The following is a 19,201-nucleotide window of genomic DNA, read 5'->3' on the forward strand; positions in this document are numbered from 1 at the left end:
TACTGTGAAACCTGGCATGTGGGTAGTGTGTTGTGAAACATGGTGTGTAGGTAGTTGTGTGGTGTGGAAGGTGGCAGGTGGGCAATTGTGTGGTCTGGAACATGGTGCATGGGCAACTATGAAGTCTGGAATGTGGCAAATGTTGTGTGGTCTGGAATGTGGCACATGTGTGGTCTGGAATGTGGTGCATAGGTAGTTGTGTGGTGTGTCAGCTGGTGTGTAGTTATGTGTTGTGGTCTGGAACATAGTGTGTGGGCAGTTATGTGGTCTGCAAGCAGACACATGCTAGTTTTGTGCTGTGGAAGGTGGAACACAGGTAGTTGTGTGGTCTGGAACATGGCATGTAGGTAGTTGTGCAGTGTGACCCCTAGAGTATAGTTGTGTGTTGTGGAAGGTGGCATATGGGTAGTTGTGTGGGCTGGAATGTGGTGCATAGGTAGTGTGGTGTGGAACCTGGGGTGTAATCGTGTGTTGTGGAACATGGTGCGTAGGCAGTTTTGTATTGTAGAAGGTGGTGTGTAGGTAGTTATGTGGTCTGGAATATGGCTCATAGGTAGTTTTGTGGTGTGGCACCTGGTGTGTAGTTGTGTGTTGTGGGAGCTGAGGAGTGGGTAGTTGTATAGTCTGGAATGTGGTGCGTAGGTAGTTGTGCAATGTGGCACATGGCATGTAGGTAGTTGTGCAGTGTGGAAGGTGTAGTGTGTTGTGGAAGGTGGTGCATGGATAGTTTTGTGGTCTGGAACGTGACACATAGGTACTTGTGTGGTGTGGCACATGGCATGTAGTTCCGTGTTCTGGAAGGTTGTAGTTGTGTGGTATGGCATGTGGCATGTAGGTAGTTGTGTAGGTAGTTGTGTGGTGTAGCACATGGCATGCAGTTGTGTGTTTTGGAAGGTGGTAGTTGTGTGGTGTGGCATGTGGCATGGAGTTTTGTGTTGTGGAAGGTGGTAGTTGTGTGGCATGGCATGTGGCATGGAATTGTGTGTTGTGGAAAGTGGTAGTTGTGCAGTGTGGCATGTGGCGTGTAGTGTGTTGTGGAAGATGGTAGTTGTGTAGTGTGGGATGTGGTGTGTAGCTGTGTGGTCTGGAATGTGGCATATAGTTGTAAGGTATGGCACGTGGCGTGTAGTTGTGTGTGGAAGGTGATAGTTGTGTGACATGGCACATGGCATGTAGTGTGTTGTGGAAGGTGGTAGTTGTGTGGCGTGGCACGTGACATGTAGTTGTGTGTTGTGGAAGGTGGTAGTTGTGTGGCGTGGCACGTGACATGTAGTTGTGTGTTGTGGAAGGTGGTAGTTGTGCTGTGTGGCATGTGGTATGGAGTTGTGTGTTGTGGAAGGCAGTAGTTGTGTGGCATGGCAATGGCATGTAGTTATGTGTTGTGGAAGGTGGTAGTTGTGCGGCGTGGCACGTGGCATGGAGTTGTGTGTTGTGGAAGGTGGTAGTTGTGCGGCGTGGCACGTGGCGTGAAGTTGTGTGTTGTGGAAGGTGTAGTTTTGCGGCGTGGCATGTGATGTGTAGTAGTAATGTACATGTGCTCCTGTCACCCTTTGCACTGCATCCTCCTGAGCAATGCGTTCTCGGAGATAACGCCTCTTGATGATGGTGCAGCGTCACACCAGAGCACTCCTGACTACACAGTTTTATGGCAAGGACGTCCCAGAGTGTTTGGTGGCACACAGGGTTGGCTTCCTTTTGTGCTGAGCAGGCTGTGTGGTTAACTGTGCTTCGCCTTCTCCCGCCCAGACGGGTGTTTATCCAACCCCTGCTTCCCGGGAGCCCAGTGCAGCAGCTTCCCGGACGGGTCCTGGTCCTGCGGCTCCTGCCCCGTGGGCTTCCTGGGCAATGGCACCCACTGTGAGGACCTGGATGAGGTGGGTGACCCCGCCCCGGGCTGTGGGTGCCATGGAGGTTGGGAGTGGCCTCTCACGTCCGCTTGTCCCACAGTGCGCCCTGGTGCCCGATGTCTGCTTCTCCACCAGTAAGGTGCCCCGCTGTGTCAACACGCAGCCCGGCTTCCACTGCCTGCCCTGTCCGCCCCGCTACAGAGGGAGCCAGCCCACCGGGGCCGGCCTGGAGGCCGCCCAGACGGAAAAGCAGGTAGGCAAAGCCGGCCTTCCCTTTGTGTTGTGAAAGTCTTTGGAAAAACCAGATGAGTCCAGAAAAGCAGCAGGAGAAAGAAGAGGCAGCAGCGGCGTGGCCGGGAGGGCTGCGGGAGGGGGGTCCGGGAAGCACCTGCCGGGCTCGGGGCTTCTCGCATGGCTGCGGGCCGAGTGCTCGCCCAGGCGCCCGCGTCCGCCCACCGCCTCTCGGCTGTCAGCGGCGTCCTTGGGGAGCCGCAGTGGAGGCTCAGAGACGACGGCCGAGTCGCTCTCCGAGCCTTGGGAACGTCGGGCACCTCAAGCGCACGTCCGGAAAGCCCGTTCCAGTTCAGGACTCTCATCTGCCTGGGATGGGGCCTGCCGGGGCCCTCGTGCCCCGACGCCCCACCCCGACGCCTCCGGAGCCACCGTCCTGCCTGTTGCTAACCACATAGCCCTTCTCCGCAGGTGTGTGAGCCCGAAAACCCGTGCAAGGACAAGACACACAACTGCCACAGGCACGCAGAGTGCATCTACCTGGGCCACTTCAGCGACCCCATGTACAAGTGCGAGTGCCGCACGGGCTACGCGGGCGACGGGCTCATCTGCGGGGAGGACTCGGACCTGGACGGCTGGCCCAACCTCAACCTGGTCTGCGCCACCAACGCCACCTACCACTGCGTCAAGGTGAGGGCACGGGGTCGCAGGCACCCGGTGCCACGGGGTCCTCGTCCAGGTGCCAGGGATGCTGCGTCCAGCGGGGGAGCACAGCGAATTCGGAAGCATGGCGAATTTGGAGGGAGCGTTTCTCAGGCCTCCCGCCTAAAGGTAACGATCACCAGGTTGAAGGCATCCCCGTTGGTCCCCTTTCTGGGGGTCCTTACTGGACGCAGCCACATCTTGGTGCTGCCCACTGCTGGGCACCTGGGAACGGCGGGCGTCGCGGCCCTATTCCCAACTGTGTGTGTCATAACACCTGACGCCGTGAGCAGCGGGAGAGGCAGCCAGCTCCACGCTCAGCTCCAGGCTGTGCAGAGGCCGTGGTGTCTCAGGCAGGTGGGGACTGGCTTGGAAAGACTTAGGACATGGTTTTCTCCCCAAAGCGAAGCGTGCTGCAGTAAAGGAGCAGCTCAGCTGGCAGGGAGGAAGAGCTCGGTCACAGCCCATGGCAGGCTGGATGGCTTTCATGAGCGCCACGGCCAGGAGGCTTAGAACAAGATAACTCTGTTATCTCCCAGCTCCGGAGGCCAGAAACACACCGGCCAGGTGCTATCGGGGCCTTCCCTCTGCCTCCTGCAGCTTCTCCAGAGTGGCAGTCAGTGGGCTTCTGGGGCTGGTGGCTGCGTCACCCGGACCCCTGCTCCGCCTTCATCCCGCTTTCTCCAGTGCCTTTCTCTCTGGAAACTTCTCCTTTGATGAGAACACCTGTGGCTGTATTTAGGCCCCACCCAGATAATCCAGGATGAGGCTCCTTTCAAGGTCCTTGACCTGATTGCACGTGTTACCATACAGATGAAATTCACTTCGGCCATATCAGGTGACATTCCTGGGCTCCAGACAGCAGGTCATGGACATCCCCTGTGGGGACTGCCACTCAGTCCACCGCACAAGGTGTTCCAAGATGTTTCAGTGCAGTTTTATGCCTGAAGAAAGTCAGACATGTAAATGCCACAAACCGACACAAAATGTCATTTGAAAGTGTAAAGAGATTCCTGTATTTAATATTTAGTCATTCTCGTGAATTTTGTGTTAATTTTTCTTTCGGTCCCTCTTGATTAAAGGTGGCGAATGCTGACTGAAACAAAATATGAGTACGCTTTAAAATCAGTGGGGCACCGACCCCACCTGTGTTGCACCCCGTGGCCGCCCCGCCTACCCTTCCCGCAGCTCCTCACTTCAGAAAGTCAGCTGCAGCCGCATCCATGCTGCTGGAGACATCCTGATTATTCTTTTCATTATGGTGGAATTTTAGATGAAAATTTAATGACTTCAAAAGTGGTACATAATTTACGAAGTTACATATGTAAATATATAATTTATGAGAACAAAAAGATTTAAAAGTGAGACATGACAAAGGGCCCCTGTGCTGGTTCCCATGTTCCCCCGACACATAGGCGCTGAATCCTCCCCGTTGCCAAGGGCCCCTCTCGGGGACCTGGGTCCTCCCTGACCAGCACCATGCTCGCCTTTTTTAATCTGTGAGTGCTGAGACTCTGGCCTCCAGGACGGGACCCCAGGAGCTGCCCTCTGACTGAACGAGTGATGCGCTTTGAGCCACAGGGAGGAGACGCCCCTTGCAGCTCTTGCACGCGTGCTCGCGAAGCTGAAATGGATGATCTCCCTTTTCCCGGATCTTCAGTTCCCTCCAGCTGTTAAGGTCCGCACAGCTCAGCTTTAAACTGGTGTAACTGGACCGAAACGAGATGAGCTTTTTTCCCAGTTACACATTACACACTCACCGTGAAGGCCTAAGTTAGCAGAGAATTGCAAGGCCTCAGCCCTGGTTTCTGAACGTATCACATACACTTTCAAAAGACTCTTTTCTTGGAGATTGTGTAGGGGTTGAGGGTGAGACGTTTATAAGCTTTGGCTTTGGATTTATGAGTGGAAGTCCGTGGGAAGGAAAGGATCACCAAAGCCTCTTCTCTCTCCCATGTTCTCTCTGAGCAAAAGCTTGTCATACTCTTGTGTCTGAAGCTGTTTGGCAAAACCTCGCTGGGATTCTGGGTTCCGAACACTAGTTGCTTCTGTCTCCCTCACGAGTGGTGGTGACATAATTTCCAGGGCAGGAGTTGAGAAGAAATGCCTCGCCTCTGGCCTCCTGGCCTCCTCCTTGAGCTCCCGGGAGCGTGCAGTCCGAGCCGGGGCAGACGGGGCATGCTTCCGTCCCAGCGCTCTGCTGACTTCGTGTCGCCTGCGTTCCTGAAACAGACGCTTTCCAAAAGGTTTTTCCAAGCATTCTTCCTTCTCCCATTGCAGGATAACTGCCCCCATCTGCCTAATTCTGGGCAGGAAGACTTCGACAAGGACGGGATTGGCGATGCCTGTGACGACGACGATGATAACGACGGTGTGACCGACGAGAAGGTAGGAGCGGCTCGTGCCGCGCACCTGCCCTGGTTCCAGGAGCAGCGGGGTCCGCGAGCAGCAGGGTCCACAGAGGCCACTTTATGCCCAAGGGTCGTGGGCCACCGTCTTGCAGTGTGTGTGCGTAAGCAGCTCCCAACGGCCACTCTAAAGTCAGTCGTTTCAAAAGCAGATTTCCTCAGGGCGCGGGGCTACCTAGAGTGTGCTGCTGGGAATGTCTGGAAGAATTTCATCTACTTTCACTGCACAAAAATAGAGGACCTCCCCTCCTTCTGCCGAGGAGCCAGTGATGGGCAAGGCTGGCACCACCATGGGTGATAGACTTGCCTTCATGGCAACATTTAAAACATGACCGTTCTTCTGAGAAAACTGCTGCAAACACAAATGGTTTAACGTGTTTGTACCCAAAACAGCTGTGGCACGAGAGGATGAATCTTACTTACTGCTTTCTTACATCTGACTTTGATGGAGGCCCTGACTCGCTATCCATCCATGCATCTCATATTCACATCTCTCCTCACCATGAAGTGTCTGCCTTAGCAGTCTCCAAATTCTCAACAAAAGACAGATGCATCAATAATGATAAAATGATTTGATATTGAGAAAGTGTTTGGCAAGGGCTAACTGGCGTTTTTTTTCTTTAGACGGAGTTTCAGTCTTGCCCCCCAGGCTGGAGTGCAGTGGCACAATCGGGGCTCACTGCAATCTCCATCTTCTGGGTTCAAGTGACTTTCCTGCCTCAGTCTCCTGAGTAACTGGGATTACAGGCAAGCACCACCAAGCCCGGCTAATTTTTGTAGTTTTAGTAGAGACAGGGTTTCACCATGTTGGCCAGGCTGGTCTCGAACTCCTGATCTCAGGTGATCTGCCCATCCCAAAGTGCTGGGATTACAGGTGTGAGCCACCGGGCCCAGCCCTAACTGGCTTCTTTGTTTGTTTGATTTCCATATTGATTCTGATGCACTCTGAGCACATAACTTGTAAGTGATAACGGGCGCGACACACATTCCTATGATCCTTGCTAAAGTCTTTCCTTTCTCGGTTTCCCAGGACAACTGCCAGCTGCTCTTCAACCCCCGCCAGGCTGACTACGACAAGGACGAGGTTGGGGACCGCTGTGACAACTGCCCGTATGTGCACAACCCCGCCCAGATCGACACTGACAGCAACGGGGAGGGCGATGCCTGCTCCGTGGACATCGACGGGGATGGTGAGAGCGCCCGCCCCTCCCACGCGGGCGCCTTTTTTTTTTGAGATGGAGTGTGGCTCTGTGGCCCAGGCTGGAGTGCAATGGTGTCACCTCCACTTCCCAGGTTCAAGTGATTCTCCTGTCTCAGCCTCCATAGCTGGGATTACAAGTGCGTGCCACCACACCCAGCTACTTTTGTATTTTTAGGAGAGATGGGGTTTCACCATGTTGGTCAGGCTGGTCTTGGTCCACCTGCCTCGGCCTCTAAAGTGATGAAGGTATCACAGGTGTAAGCCAACCGGCCCGATGCATGCATTTAAAGGGTCACCATTGGAGGCATTTGCAACCTGCATGTTTTCTGAATTTGGATAAGCTCGTTTCATCTTTACATGACTGTAAGATTAAATGACTCATTCAGTTATTCCTGTAGGGGCCCAAGCTTATTCTGCCTTGCCTTTTCCCACGGGTCAGGGGTCCCCGGCCACAGCCTCACCTTGTGGAAAGCCGTGAACTTGGCGCCCTCCTCTCTCCGCCCCCAGCCTTGCAGCGCTGGGCCTTGCGCTTCTTCGCAGTGTCTTCTCCTATGTTCATTCTTCATCCAAAAGTTCCAAGAAGCCACAACATGTTTTCATCAAACGGAGCTTCCGGGAGCCATGGGTCTGTCCTGTGTCCTGGTCCTGGGATATCCGCCTCTGCGCCCTTATTTCTAACTGTGTATTGGAAACCCCTCACACACGGCTCACTTAGAATAATGTGGGTGTATCGTGGTCGCCTCTGCCACTGCTCCCAGTGGATGCTTTACCCGGACGAGCCCTGCAGCCCCGTGCCACCGTCACCACATGGCTGTTCCTTCTTTCGGGGTGCCTGGAGCAGCAGGAGCTCGGGCCAGCCTCAAGTGCAGGCTCGGGCTCAGCCCCAGCTCCCTGCACACTGCACACTGCACCTCGGGGGGTCCTCTTCCCAGCCTGGTGCCAGCCTCGCCCCTTCTGAGCCTCCCCAACCTGCATCTAACCTTTTCCACCGATTTCTGCCTCCACCCTCATTGTGGTCTTAGGAAACATGGTGAGCTGCCGTCTGAGGGCTCACTGTGGCCAGGAGGCTCATCTGCTTCTCACCCGGGTGGCGTCCATGACGTGCTGGATGCAGATCCCAAGCCCCCAGCCCCTTCCTTTTTTAGTTTTTAGGACCTCCTTACTTCCCTTCCCCAGATCCCACCTGAGCAAAGCAAGGCAGACATCTCAGCTCGGTTCTGGCTCTTTCTGTGGACTCGCTGACATGTAATGCTTTGCTTTGTTGTCTGTAATGCTGTTATGGATGGTAGTTTAGTTCAGCACTTGTTCCTATTTTTATAACTTCAGTATCAGTGCCATTCGTCACTTTCAGATTTCTTAAAACATTACATCTAAAAACCCTGCCAATCTCTGCCATTGTTATTTTCCCACTCATGTACATGGATGATAAGCTCCTAGGAACTCCGTGAATACTTTCTGAGTGGATATTAGGCGGAAATAAGCAACTGAGCAAGCTCAGATTTACACGGTGACAGCACATTTAACTACTCCTTCTGCAAAATTGCCAGGAATTCTTCAAAAGTTGGTTCTATTTCAAATGAAGGGAATTTGAATTGTAATAAAATATGTCATATGTTCTTCCAGAATCTAGTCTTTATATTTTACTATATTCTTAGGCTTTTTATTATCATTAAATAAGAGTGACTGTAAGCAATTTAATATGATAGGAAAAGCCGTGTGCTTTCTCTAAGCTCACCTGTCCTTCGTTTTTTTTCTTTTCAACACCAACAGATGTCTTCAATGAACGAGACAATTGTCCCTACGTCTACAACACTGACCAGAGGGACACGGACGGTGACGGTGTGGGGGATCACTGTGACAACTGCCCCCTGGTGCACAACCCCGACCAGGTGAGGGCAGCCATGGGCAGCGGGGTGGGGCTGGGGGTCCTCATCAGAAGGACATGCACAGCGACAGTGTGGGGATCACTGTGACAACTGCCCCCGGTGCCTAAGCCCGACCAGGTGAGGGCAGCCGCAGGCAGCGGGGTGGGGCGTGCTCACCAGCCCCCTGCACGGGGCCTTGGTCCTTTTCCATGAGCTCCTCCAAGGCAGGACAACATGGCGTTTTCAATGATTTCAGTTGAAATCGATCGATCTCAGTGGCCACAGGCCCCATGAATAGACGCCTTCATCTCATCAGCTGGAGCGAGGCTGTGCCTGACGGAATTCTGTCCTCATTTTCCTGATGCCAGCATAGGATACATTATAGCAAATGGTGCAGGAAAGAGACTTAATTACCCGGTACTTCATGCTTTCCCAGCGGAGAAGCTCAGGCATCTTCCTTTAGGAAAGTGAATCCCTGCAGAGAGGTGGCCGAGGGTGGGGCGGTTCCTGGACCGAGGGTCCGGGCCCGGTGCCGGTCCCAACGTCGGGGTCGGGGTGACCTCGGGCCAGCGCTGCCGCAGGAAGGGGAGACGGCGCTCAGGCTCCTCTCCGCCTCCTCCAGTCGGCGCCCCTCTGCTGTCTCCCTCACGCCCTCTCCCCCAGACCGACGTGGACAACGACCTGGTCGGGGACCAGTGTGACAACAACGAGGACATAGATGAGGACGGCCACCAGAACAACCAGGACAACTGCCCCTACCTCTCCAACGCCAACCAGGCCGACCACGACGGCGACGGCCAGGGCGACGCCTGCGACCCCGACGATGACAACGACGGCGTCCCCGACGACAGGGACAACTGCCGGCTGGTGTTCAACCCGGACCAGGAGGACCTGGACGGTGGGTGCCCCCCCCACCCCCGGGCGTGGGGGACACGGCCTCCGGGCAGCCGGCCGGGGCGAGATCTGTGTGCGTGGAGATGGTCTAAGTTTCCTGCTGGAAAATGCGGTCACTTTGGGCAAGTCAAGCTGCTCGTGGGCCGTGCAGCGTGAGCTCCTCTGCCCTGACGGCGCTGCGCATTCTCGGCTGCGTGCCTGCCCTCCAGCAGGGGTGCTGCCTCAGGCGTGTGTGCCCGCCAGGCAGAGGAGGAGAAAGTGCTTCTCCCTGTTACTTCCAGGATGTTGATGGTCTCCTAGAAAGAACGCTGTTATAAACGTAGGCTGAGTCAGGGATTTGGCATATGGGCCCAGGCAGGGGACACGGAGGACATTTTTAAGAGCAAAGCAAACAACAGTGGCAGGAGTGTGAAGTGGAAGAGGAAGAGCTGCTTTGCTCAGTGGGGAGCATGGATAGGTGGCCGGTAGCCACGGGCACCGAGGAAGGCGCTGATGGGCAGCAGTCCTCTAAGCCAGCATCAGCATCCCCAAGTAATAAACCAGGGCTCAGCTGTGCTCCAGGGCTTCCAGGACGCTGCGAGAAGGTGGCCCTCGGATGGGGTCAGGCTGATGCAGGCTGCCTTTGGAAGGCACGTCCTGGACAGATGGAGATAAGGACACAAGGGGTGTCTGAGCCAGCATGACTCAGAAGCACGTGGGAGACGCTGGGATCATAAGGGCAGCCCCCGGGCCCTCCCTGAGCAGCGTGAAGGGATGAAGCCTCATCTGGACTCCACGCTTGGGCGGGCGGGGACTTGTTCCCCAGGCAGTGTTCCCCCAAGGAGGGGCTGGGACGGGTGGAAGCCGACAGGCAGAACGGCGTTTTAGCATTTCAGCGTGCCCTGACACCAGCTTTGTGCCTGCCACGCAGCAGGTGGAGCACGCTCTTGAGCAGAAAACTAGTGGAAGAATATGATGAGACACATGCAATCCGATTGCCTTTTCTCCTAAAACAGTAGGCCATGTGATAGCTAATTGCGTCCATTGCAATCTGCCTGCCAGGTTATCATCATCGCCATACACTAATAGACGGGACACGTGTGGCAAATTCGTGGTCCCCCCGTCTGCACCAGGCCCACCTCACCCCCACTCCCCTCCATGCCACAGCCCCACTGAAAGCCCGAGCACAAGGACCCCTAGACAGCACTGTCCATGTCTTCCCAAGAGAAGCCATGTTAGTGTGAGTCCCGCTTTAAAGCCAAATAGACTGTGAGAGGCAAAGATGATTAAGGAAAGTCATAACAAACATTTAGAAAACTATTCACAAACACAGCTGGGAATGCAGGCTGACCTTGCTTGACAGCCATTCCGGTTTATCCCCTCAGCACTGGGTTTGGAACATGGTGAGAAATGGCTGTCTGTCCATTCGCTGTGCTGGCCTTTGCTGCGTATTTATCATAAAAACGTTCTGAAAAGTGTTGAGGCTCCTCGCGGCAGCGAAGTCAAACGTTCTGCAGATTGCAGAGCACGAATCCACAAGGCACTGCAGGGCACTCAGCGTCCGATGCTCCGAGGACGATGCACTCACGTTTCGCAGACACAGAAAGCAGAGGCAAACCACCGACTGCTGCTTTTTTCCCCACTTTTGTTTGTTCTTTGTGAATAGGTGACGGCCGGGGTGATATTTGTAAAGATGATTTTGACAATGACAACGTCCCAGATATTGATGACGTATGTCCTGAAAACAACGCCATCAGTGAGACGGACTTCAGGAACTTCCAGATGGTGCCCTTGGATCCTAAAGGGACCACCCAGATTGATCCCAACTGGGTCATTCGCCATCAAGGCAAGGAGCTTGTTCAGACAGCCAACTCGGACCCTGGCATTGCTGTAGGTGAGTCTCTGAGATAGGCGATGGTGCCGGCATTGCTCTGGGGAGGCGCCCGCAGAGGATGCAGACCCCACTTAAAGATCCTGCAGGTGGGATGATGTGGTGTTGTCTTTCCGAAGCCCCCATCCTTCCATGGTCTGTGAAACTGTCTGTGTAAATAATCTTGACGGGCGCATGCACCTGCCTCTCTGAAGTCTCTGAAATTTCAGTAAACCATTTTATCTTACAGACTTGGTCTGTGAAATGGGACCTCATAACTCTCTCAGAACTCTTTAAGTTGAATCTTAAAAAAGTCTCTTCAATTACACTAATCTCCTGGTAAAAGAGTCCGGTGGGGTGGAGAGGAGAGCCCGCCCTGCCCACTGGGCATCCACTGTCAGATGGTCAAGCTAGAGATTGCCTGAAATGTGTTTCCTTTTTTTTTTGAGAAGGAGTCTCACTGTTGCCCAGGCTGGAGTACAGTGGCACAATCTTGGCTCACTACAACCTCAGCTCCTGGATTCAAGTGATTCTCCCGTCTTAGCCTCCTGGGTAGCTGTGATTACAGATGCCCACCCCCGTGCCCAGCTAATGTTTGTATTTTTAGTAGAGACGAGGTTTCTCCATGTTGGTCAGCCTGGTCTCGAACTCTTGACCTCAGGTGATCCAACCGCCTCGGCCTTCCAAGGTGCTGGGGTTGCAGGCATGAGCCACTGTGCCCGGCCACCTGAAAGGTATTTCTAATGAAACGTTATGGTGTTGCACCCAGGTTTTGACGAGTTTGGGTCCGTGGACTTCAGTGGCACCTTCTACGTAAACACTGACCGGGACGACGACTATGCTGGCTTCGTCTTTGGCTACCAGTCCAGCAGCCGCTTCTACGTGGTGATGTGGAAGCAGGTCACGCAGACCTACTGGGAGGACCAGCCCACACGGGCCTACGGCTACTCCGGTGTGTCCCTCAAGGTGGTGAACTCCACCACAGGGACTGGCGAGCACCTGAGGAACGCACTGTGGCACACGGGGAACACAGCGGGTCAGGTGAGCGTGGCCAGCCCGGCCCATGCGTGTCCTCGGTACCACTGCACCATGGGGTGTTTCAGTGGGACTAGCCCATCCTGGAGACCCCACTTTTGTTTGGATTAATTTCAACTCCAGGCTCATTTTAATATTCTTACTTTGTTATAGACAGCATGCCTGGGGTTACAACTAAGCTTTAAACACAGTTGCTAATCCTCCTACAAATTAAACCTATTTTACCGTCTTCTGGAGATAGGCAGTGAGACTAGAACATAATGATCAAATATATAATTTAAAAAATTTTTAAAAATTAGAAATAGGAAGAACTGAATATCCAAAACTTTAGGTATTTTGCCCAAGATCCTGTATCAAGGAAAGAGAAGATCCAGACGTGAACCCAGGAATCTGAGGGTCAGATTCCTGTGATCTCAAATCCTGGAATGTGAGGGTCAGGCACCTGTGATCTCAAATCCTAGAATCTGAGGGTCAGGCACCTGTGATTTCAAATCCTGGAATGTGAGGGTCAGGTTCCTGTGATCTCAAATCCTAGAATCTGAGGATCAGGCACCTGTGATCTCAAATCCTGGAATGTGAGGGTCAGGTTCCTGTGATCTCAAATCCTAGAATCTGAGGGTCAGGTTCCTGTGATCTCAAATCCTGGAATGTGAGGGTCAGGTTCCTGTGATCTTAAATCTGGAAGTCTGAGGGTCAGATTCCTCTGCTCTCCAGTCCTGGAATGGGAGGGTCAGGTGCCAGGGGTCTCAGCCCTGAGTCACACTCCCTGTCCATGGACTTTGATCCACAATAGAGGTTTTTAAGATAAACGCATCAGAGAGCGATGGAGCACCATGAGCCTTAACAGTGAACTTGCAGGATCATGTTTTGCTTCCTGTGTGGTGTTAGGGAGCTGTGGTTAAGAGCCTGGGTGCCAGTGGCGCTCAGGAGTGCTGTGTTCTCCCTCAGGTGCGGACCCTCTGGCACGACCCCAGGAACATTGGCTGGAAGGACTACACAGCCTACCGGTGGCACCTGACTCACAGGCCCAAGACCGGATACATGAGGTGAGGTGGGGTGCGGGGTTCTCCGCGCGGCTTCCTGTTGGACGCTGGTTGGAGTGTTAATGGACAAATCTGATCAAGTGAATTCCAACCTTCTGTTTTTCTCAGGATTCTTCAGCATTAGCTGCCTCCTCTTTTCTACACTGCATCTGTAGTAAATATTACTTGTTTTTAAAAAATGGTTGAGAAGGAGAACAATCTGCTTTGTTTTTAAAATAACTTTGGATGATAAACGTATTTTCTCCTAATGAATACCCCAGGCAGGGGAGAACACCTGATATTAAAATAACTGCATCTTTGCAGAGTTAGCTGGTGCTTTATGGAGACTGGATTTGTATCTGTTTCTGATGATGTAAATGGCTGAATGTAAAACACGGTCGTATGAAGTTTTTATACCATTAGCGTAACAGAATCTTCTCTCCTGGCTTAACAGAACTGGTAATCGATTTTTACTGAAACAAAATGTGGACTATTTAAAATCAAGGTGTTTTTTTTGCAAAGTTGATAAGCACCAAGATCAGGCTGACTCTGCACAGATGCCAGGAGTGTGTGAGTCCCCAGCAGCAGTGGGCAGATCTGTGTGGGTGACGTACAGGCTGGTGGCCTGGCCGGACGTTTCCCTGTGTGTATTCACACGCCGAGGGCGTGGTGCATCAGGCCCTGCCCCGACGCAGCTTCCAAAGTGGGGAGGAAAGCCGGTGAGCACAAGGGGAAGTGGGGAGAGTCCGGTGCGGCTTCCCAGGAAGGGGGAAGCTCCCTCCTCACCCCACCAAAGGCTGAGTCTCCTCTCAAGCCCTTGCCCGGGTGACTGTAAATGAACTCACAGATTGTGACAACTGTACGGTTGCAGGAAGGTGTGCCCTGGTTCAGCGCTGCACCAGGGGTGGCCGCAGCTGGAAGGGAACAGCCAGCAATGCCCCCTAGGGCGCTGCAGCCCCAGGCAGAGGGCTGGGTCCCCAGATCTACAACCTGCGTCTGGAGCCGACCTTCCACCACTGGTGAAGCCTTCACAGAGTTCATGTTCTCTTTCTTTCTTCTTCTTTTTCAAAACCATTTTTAGAGTCTTAGTGCATGAAGGAAAACAGGTCATGGCGGACTCAGGACCTATCTATGACCAAACCTACGCGGGCGGGCGCCTGGGTCTGTTTGTCTTCTCTCAAGAAATGGTCTATTTCTCAGACCTCAAGTACGAGTGCAGAGGTGAGTGTGAGCACCTCGGGCCAGTGGGGAGGGCGTGCGGCACCCGGAAAGGGAAGGGGTACACAGTGTGCTTTTCCGCTTACAAAAGCGGTACCTCGGGAAAAACATGGTCGCAGTAACACGCAGGACGCCCTGCACTTTCGGAGCAGCCATTTCGTTTGGTCAGCCTGGATTGTTTCTGTTTTTAATTGCATTTGGATGCCTCTGGTTGGACACTTTCCAATTATCAACAGACCCACCCATCCTCATTGTGCCATGTTCTACATCTTCCCGATTTTCTCCACCTTCCAGGCTCCCGAAGCCATTTTAGATTGATCTTCTTGTATTAACAATGGCAGGCAGCCAGGCAGAAAGGGAAGAAGGAAGGGCTTCTCTACAGTTATCTCACTACAAGTATATTGAAATGAAAATATTATAGACCTGGAAGAGAACTTGAATCCCATCTGCGTAATTCCACGCCTTCAAGTGGATATGAAAACATTCCCTTCCCAGATACAGTAAATAAAGCTCAGGATGCTTCTTGAAAACCACACAATGAAAATCACGTATTGGGCCAGTTAGTGACTCATGCCTGTAACCCCAGCACTTTGGGAAGCCAAGACAGGTGGATCCCCTGAGGTCAAGAGTTTGAGACCAGCCTGACCAACGGGGAAAAACCCCGTCTCTACTAAAAATACAAAAAAATTAGCTGAGTGTGGTGGCACATGCCTGTAATCCCAGCTACTCGGGAGTCTAAGGCAGGAGAATCACTTGAACTCAGGAGGCGGAGGTTGCAGTGAGCGAAGATTGTGCCACTGCACTCCAGCTTGGGCAACAGAGTTAGACATCCTCCAAAAAAGAAAAGAAAAGGAAAGAAAAAAGGAAAGGAAAGGAAGGGAAAGGAAAAAGAAAATCATGTATGAAGTAAAGAGAATAAGACAAGAACCTTGATTTCTCTGCTTGCTTCTGTGGAGATTTTCTTCTCTTTATGTTAGGATGCCTTTTAAGGCATCTGATTTCCTCCCACCCATCCATCTCATCTATCCACCCACCCACCCACCCACCCATCCATCCATCCATCCATCCATCTGCCAACCATCTCATCCATTCACCTAATCTATCCACCCATCCATCCACCCATCCATCCATCTGCCAACCATCTCATCCATTCACCTAATCTATCCACCCATCCATCCACCCATCCATCCACCCATCCACCTACCTATCTCATCCATCCACCTACCCATCCACCCACCCATCCACCCATCCATCTACCCATCCATCCATCCACTCACCCATCCATCCATCTGTCTCATCCATCCATCCATCCACCCATCTGCCAACCATCTCATCCATTCACCCAATCCATCCACCCATTCATCCATCCATCTCATCCATCCATCTATCCACCCATCCATCTACATATCCATCTAATTCATCCACCCACCCACTCACCCATCTGTCTCATCCATCCATCCATCCACCCACCCATCCACCCATCCATTTCATCCACCTCCACCCATTTAACTATCTTATCCATTAATCTATCCATCTCATCCACCCACACACTCATCCATCCATCTCATCCACCCACCCACCCATCAATCCATCCATCTGTCTCATCCACTCACCCAACCACTCATTTATCCACCTCATCCATCCATCCATTCATCCACCCACTCATCCACCCATCCATCTCATCCACCCACCTATGCACTGATCCATCCCTTCATCTCCTCCATTTACCCACCCATCCACCCATCCACCCACCCATCCATCCATCCATCCATCCACCCATCTGCCAACCATCTCATCCATCCACCCATCCATCCACCCATCCATCCATCCACCCACCTCATGCAACCACCCATCCATCTACATATCCATCTATTTCATCCACCCACCAACCCATTTATCTCATCCATCCATCCATCCACCCATCTGCCAACCATCTCATCCATTCACCCAGTCCATCCACCCATCCATCCACCCACCTATCTCATCCATCCACCCACCCATTCACCCATCCATCCACCCATCCATCCATCCATCCATCCATCCACCCATCTCATCCATCCATCCATTCATCCATATTGTAGATCTCATTTTTAATTAAAGTAATTGTATTTCAGGTTCTAGGTAAAATAAAACACTACAGATGGTCCAGTTATCCTAATTCTGTTTATTCCTTTTTTTTTTTGGTAGATGTCTAAACAAGATTTGCTGCATTTCTGGAAATGCCCTGTGCATGCCATGGTCCCTAGACACCTCAGTTCATCGTGGTCCTTGAGGCTTCTCTCTCCAGCAGCCCCTCCTGTCCCTTGACCTTAACTCTGATGGTTCTTCATCTTCTGTCAGCAAGCCCAAACCCAAGTGCCTTCAGAGGATAAATATCAATGAAACTCAGAAATGAACATCTAACCCACTAGAGGAATCCAGTTTGGTGACATATAAGACTTTATGTGGAGTGAAAATTGGGCATGCCATTACATTGCTTTTTCTTGTTTGTTTAAAAAGAATGACGTTTACATATAAAATGTAATTACTTATTGTATTTATGTGTATATGGAGTTGAAGGGAATATTGTGCATAAGCCATTATGATAAATTAAGCATGGAAAATATTGCTGAACTACTTTTGGTGCTTAAAGTTGTCACTATTCTTGAATTAGAGCTGCTCTACAATGACACACGAATCCTGTTAAATCAATTATAAAGAAGGTTCAGTTCAAATTTGAAGTGATGTTATAGTAAGGAGAGATGAGAAGACAAGAGGCACAGCAAATGACATAAGCTGCCAATTAACTAATTGGAACATGTAAAACAGTTACAGAAATAAACAAACACCCTTCCCCACTCTCCTCTTGTCCAACAATCAAAGCCCTCATGTGCAGTAGACATGCAGTTTCATCAAAGAACAAGTATCCTTGCAAAATGGGTGTGACGCGGTTCCAGATGTGGATTTGGCAAAACCTCATTTAAGTAAAAGGTTAGCAGAGCAGAGTGTGCTGCCTTCAGCTGCCGCGTGTGCTGCTGTGGCGCCGGGGGTGGGGCCTCCTGCCTGAGCTTCCTTCCCCAGCTTTGCTGCCTCAGAGGAGGCAGAGCAGACGCAACAGCCGGAGAAGGGCACTTGGCATCGAACTCATAACTAGGCTTTGGTAACTGCAGAAAAGTTGCTTTTACCTAATTTGATAATGCATTTCATTAAGGTTCCAGTTATAAATGTGTTGTTAATATTTATTAAATGAATATAGAATGCAGCACCATTTACCAATAACTTATTTTAAATATGCCTAGTAACACATATGTAGTATAATTTCCAGAAACAAACATATAACAAGTATATAATCCTGTGAAAATATGAGGCTTTATACTATTAGGTCGCCATGATGAAGCATGCTATCAGCTGTAACAGAATAAATAGAGAATAATGAGGAGTTTATAATGGAACCTTAATATATAATGTTGCCAGTGATTTTCATCCAATATTTGTTACTGTTATCTATCTGCTGTATATGGAATTCTTTTCATTCAAACGCTGAAAATGAATTGGCATTTATTCTTGCCAGACACACCCAATAACCAGTCATGTGTAATATGCACAAGTTTTGTAGTGTTTGTTTTTGTTTGTTCGTTTGCTTTAAGCTGCATGAACTTTCTGCAGGAAATAGTCGCTCATCCCACTCCACATAAAGGACTGAGTAAGAGAAGTCTGTCTGTCCGATAGGGGACAAGGCGTTCTCCCCTTTCTGTTAGTCACATTTCTATGCCAAATAGGAATGATCCGTAACTTTAGTCTTAATGTACACTTTGCATTTTGATAAAATTATTTTTGTTGTTTCCTTTGAGGTTCGTTGTTGTGTTGTTGTTTTGCTGCACTTTTTACTTCTTTGTGTGGAGCTGTATTCCCAAGACCAACGAAGTGTTGGGAAATTTCATTAAATGTAGCGACTGTCAACAGTGTGCAGGTTTTCTGTTTCCGTGCTGTGGGGCCAACCGTACAACGGTGTGGGAATGATGATGATGTGAATATTTAGAATGTACCATATTTTTTGTAAGTTATTTATGTTTTTCTAAACAAATTTCTCGTATAGGTTGATGAAACGTCATGTGTTTTGCCAAAGACTGTAAATATTTATTTATGTGTTCACATGGTCAAAGTTTCACCACTGAAACCCTGCACTTAGCCAGAAGCTCACTTTTAAAGATTAACAACAGGAAATAAATTGTAAAAAAAAAAAAAAAAAAAAAAAAAAAAAAAAAAAAAAAAAAAAAAAAAAGGTTTTCTACACATGATCTCTCTCCCTTTTTTTTAAAAACAATTAGCAGGGTTTCTGCTGGGGGGAAGGGTAGGAGGAATTGGCATTTTGCTTCCTGTAACGTAAGCAGGCCTGTGGAATGGCCACAGACTATCCCCTTGAAAGTCACAGGTTAAAATGCAGGCTGAAGGGCCTGGTGGGGAAGGAAGCCCTGCTTGACACAGGTCTCTTTCTGCTGAGCCTCCCAGCCCTGCTGGATCCGACCATTGCCTCTACTCGGCGTCAAACAAGGGAATAGAACTTCGTAGGGAATTTGGCAAGCATGACAGAAATGATTCAGAAAAAGGCAAGAACACAAGGGACCCTGTCCCTAAGTCGAGCTGCTCTTTCCTCCTGACTCATTCTTCTGAGTCAGGGGGAGGGAAGCAGCTGACCCCAGAGGAAAGACCCATTTCCAGCCACAGCGCTGCCTAAAAATGGGTGATTGGGCTCACCAGCTGGAAGAGGCAAGGGTGGCAGCACAGGACACTGGGGTTTCTTTCGAAGCTCCAGCTGCTCTTCCTGGGATTTCTGAGTAACGGAGTCACAGATACAGGAAAGACAGAGAGGAGTAACAGGGAAAGAAGTAGTCCGGAGAGGAAGGGGAAGAGAGGGAGGGATGCGGAAGAGAGAAAGAGACAGAGGGAAGG

The 19,201-nt window shown here is 51.0% G+C and overlaps 1 protein-coding gene across 1 annotated transcript in view; it reads left to right on the top strand.

The window, feature by feature from the left end:
• The window catches only part of THBS2 (thrombospondin 2), a 35,666-nt gene extending 17,455 nt beyond the window's left edge, over positions 1 to 18,211 (top strand). The window contains exons 11-22 of the mRNA XM_003943441.4: positions 1,747 to 1,874; positions 1,948 to 2,100; positions 2,550 to 2,768; positions 5,061 to 5,168; positions 6,219 to 6,378; positions 8,160 to 8,278; positions 8,918 to 9,152; positions 10,794 to 11,021; positions 11,767 to 12,038; positions 12,981 to 13,078; positions 14,136 to 14,275; positions 16,460 to 18,211. Coding sequence (XP_003943490.1) covers positions 1,747 to 1,874; positions 1,948 to 2,100; positions 2,550 to 2,768; positions 5,061 to 5,168; positions 6,219 to 6,378; positions 8,160 to 8,278; positions 8,918 to 9,152; positions 10,794 to 11,021; positions 11,767 to 12,038; positions 12,981 to 13,078; positions 14,136 to 14,275; positions 16,460 to 16,467 — 1,868 coding nt within the window. The 3' untranslated portion in view covers positions 16,468 to 18,211. The remainder of the gene's footprint in view (positions 1 to 1,746; positions 1,875 to 1,947; positions 2,101 to 2,549; positions 2,769 to 5,060; positions 5,169 to 6,218; positions 6,379 to 8,159; positions 8,279 to 8,917; positions 9,153 to 10,793; positions 11,022 to 11,766; positions 12,039 to 12,980; positions 13,079 to 14,135; positions 14,276 to 16,459) is intronic.
• The last annotated feature ends 990 nt before the right edge of the window (positions 18,212 to 19,201 follow it).

This window comes from Saimiri boliviensis, chromosome 4, assembly GCF_048565385.1.
Source record: "Saimiri boliviensis isolate mSaiBol1 chromosome 4, mSaiBol1.pri, whole genome shotgun sequence".
In the NCBI taxonomy this organism is placed as follows: Eukaryota; Metazoa; Chordata; class Mammalia; order Primates; family Cebidae; genus Saimiri; species Saimiri boliviensis.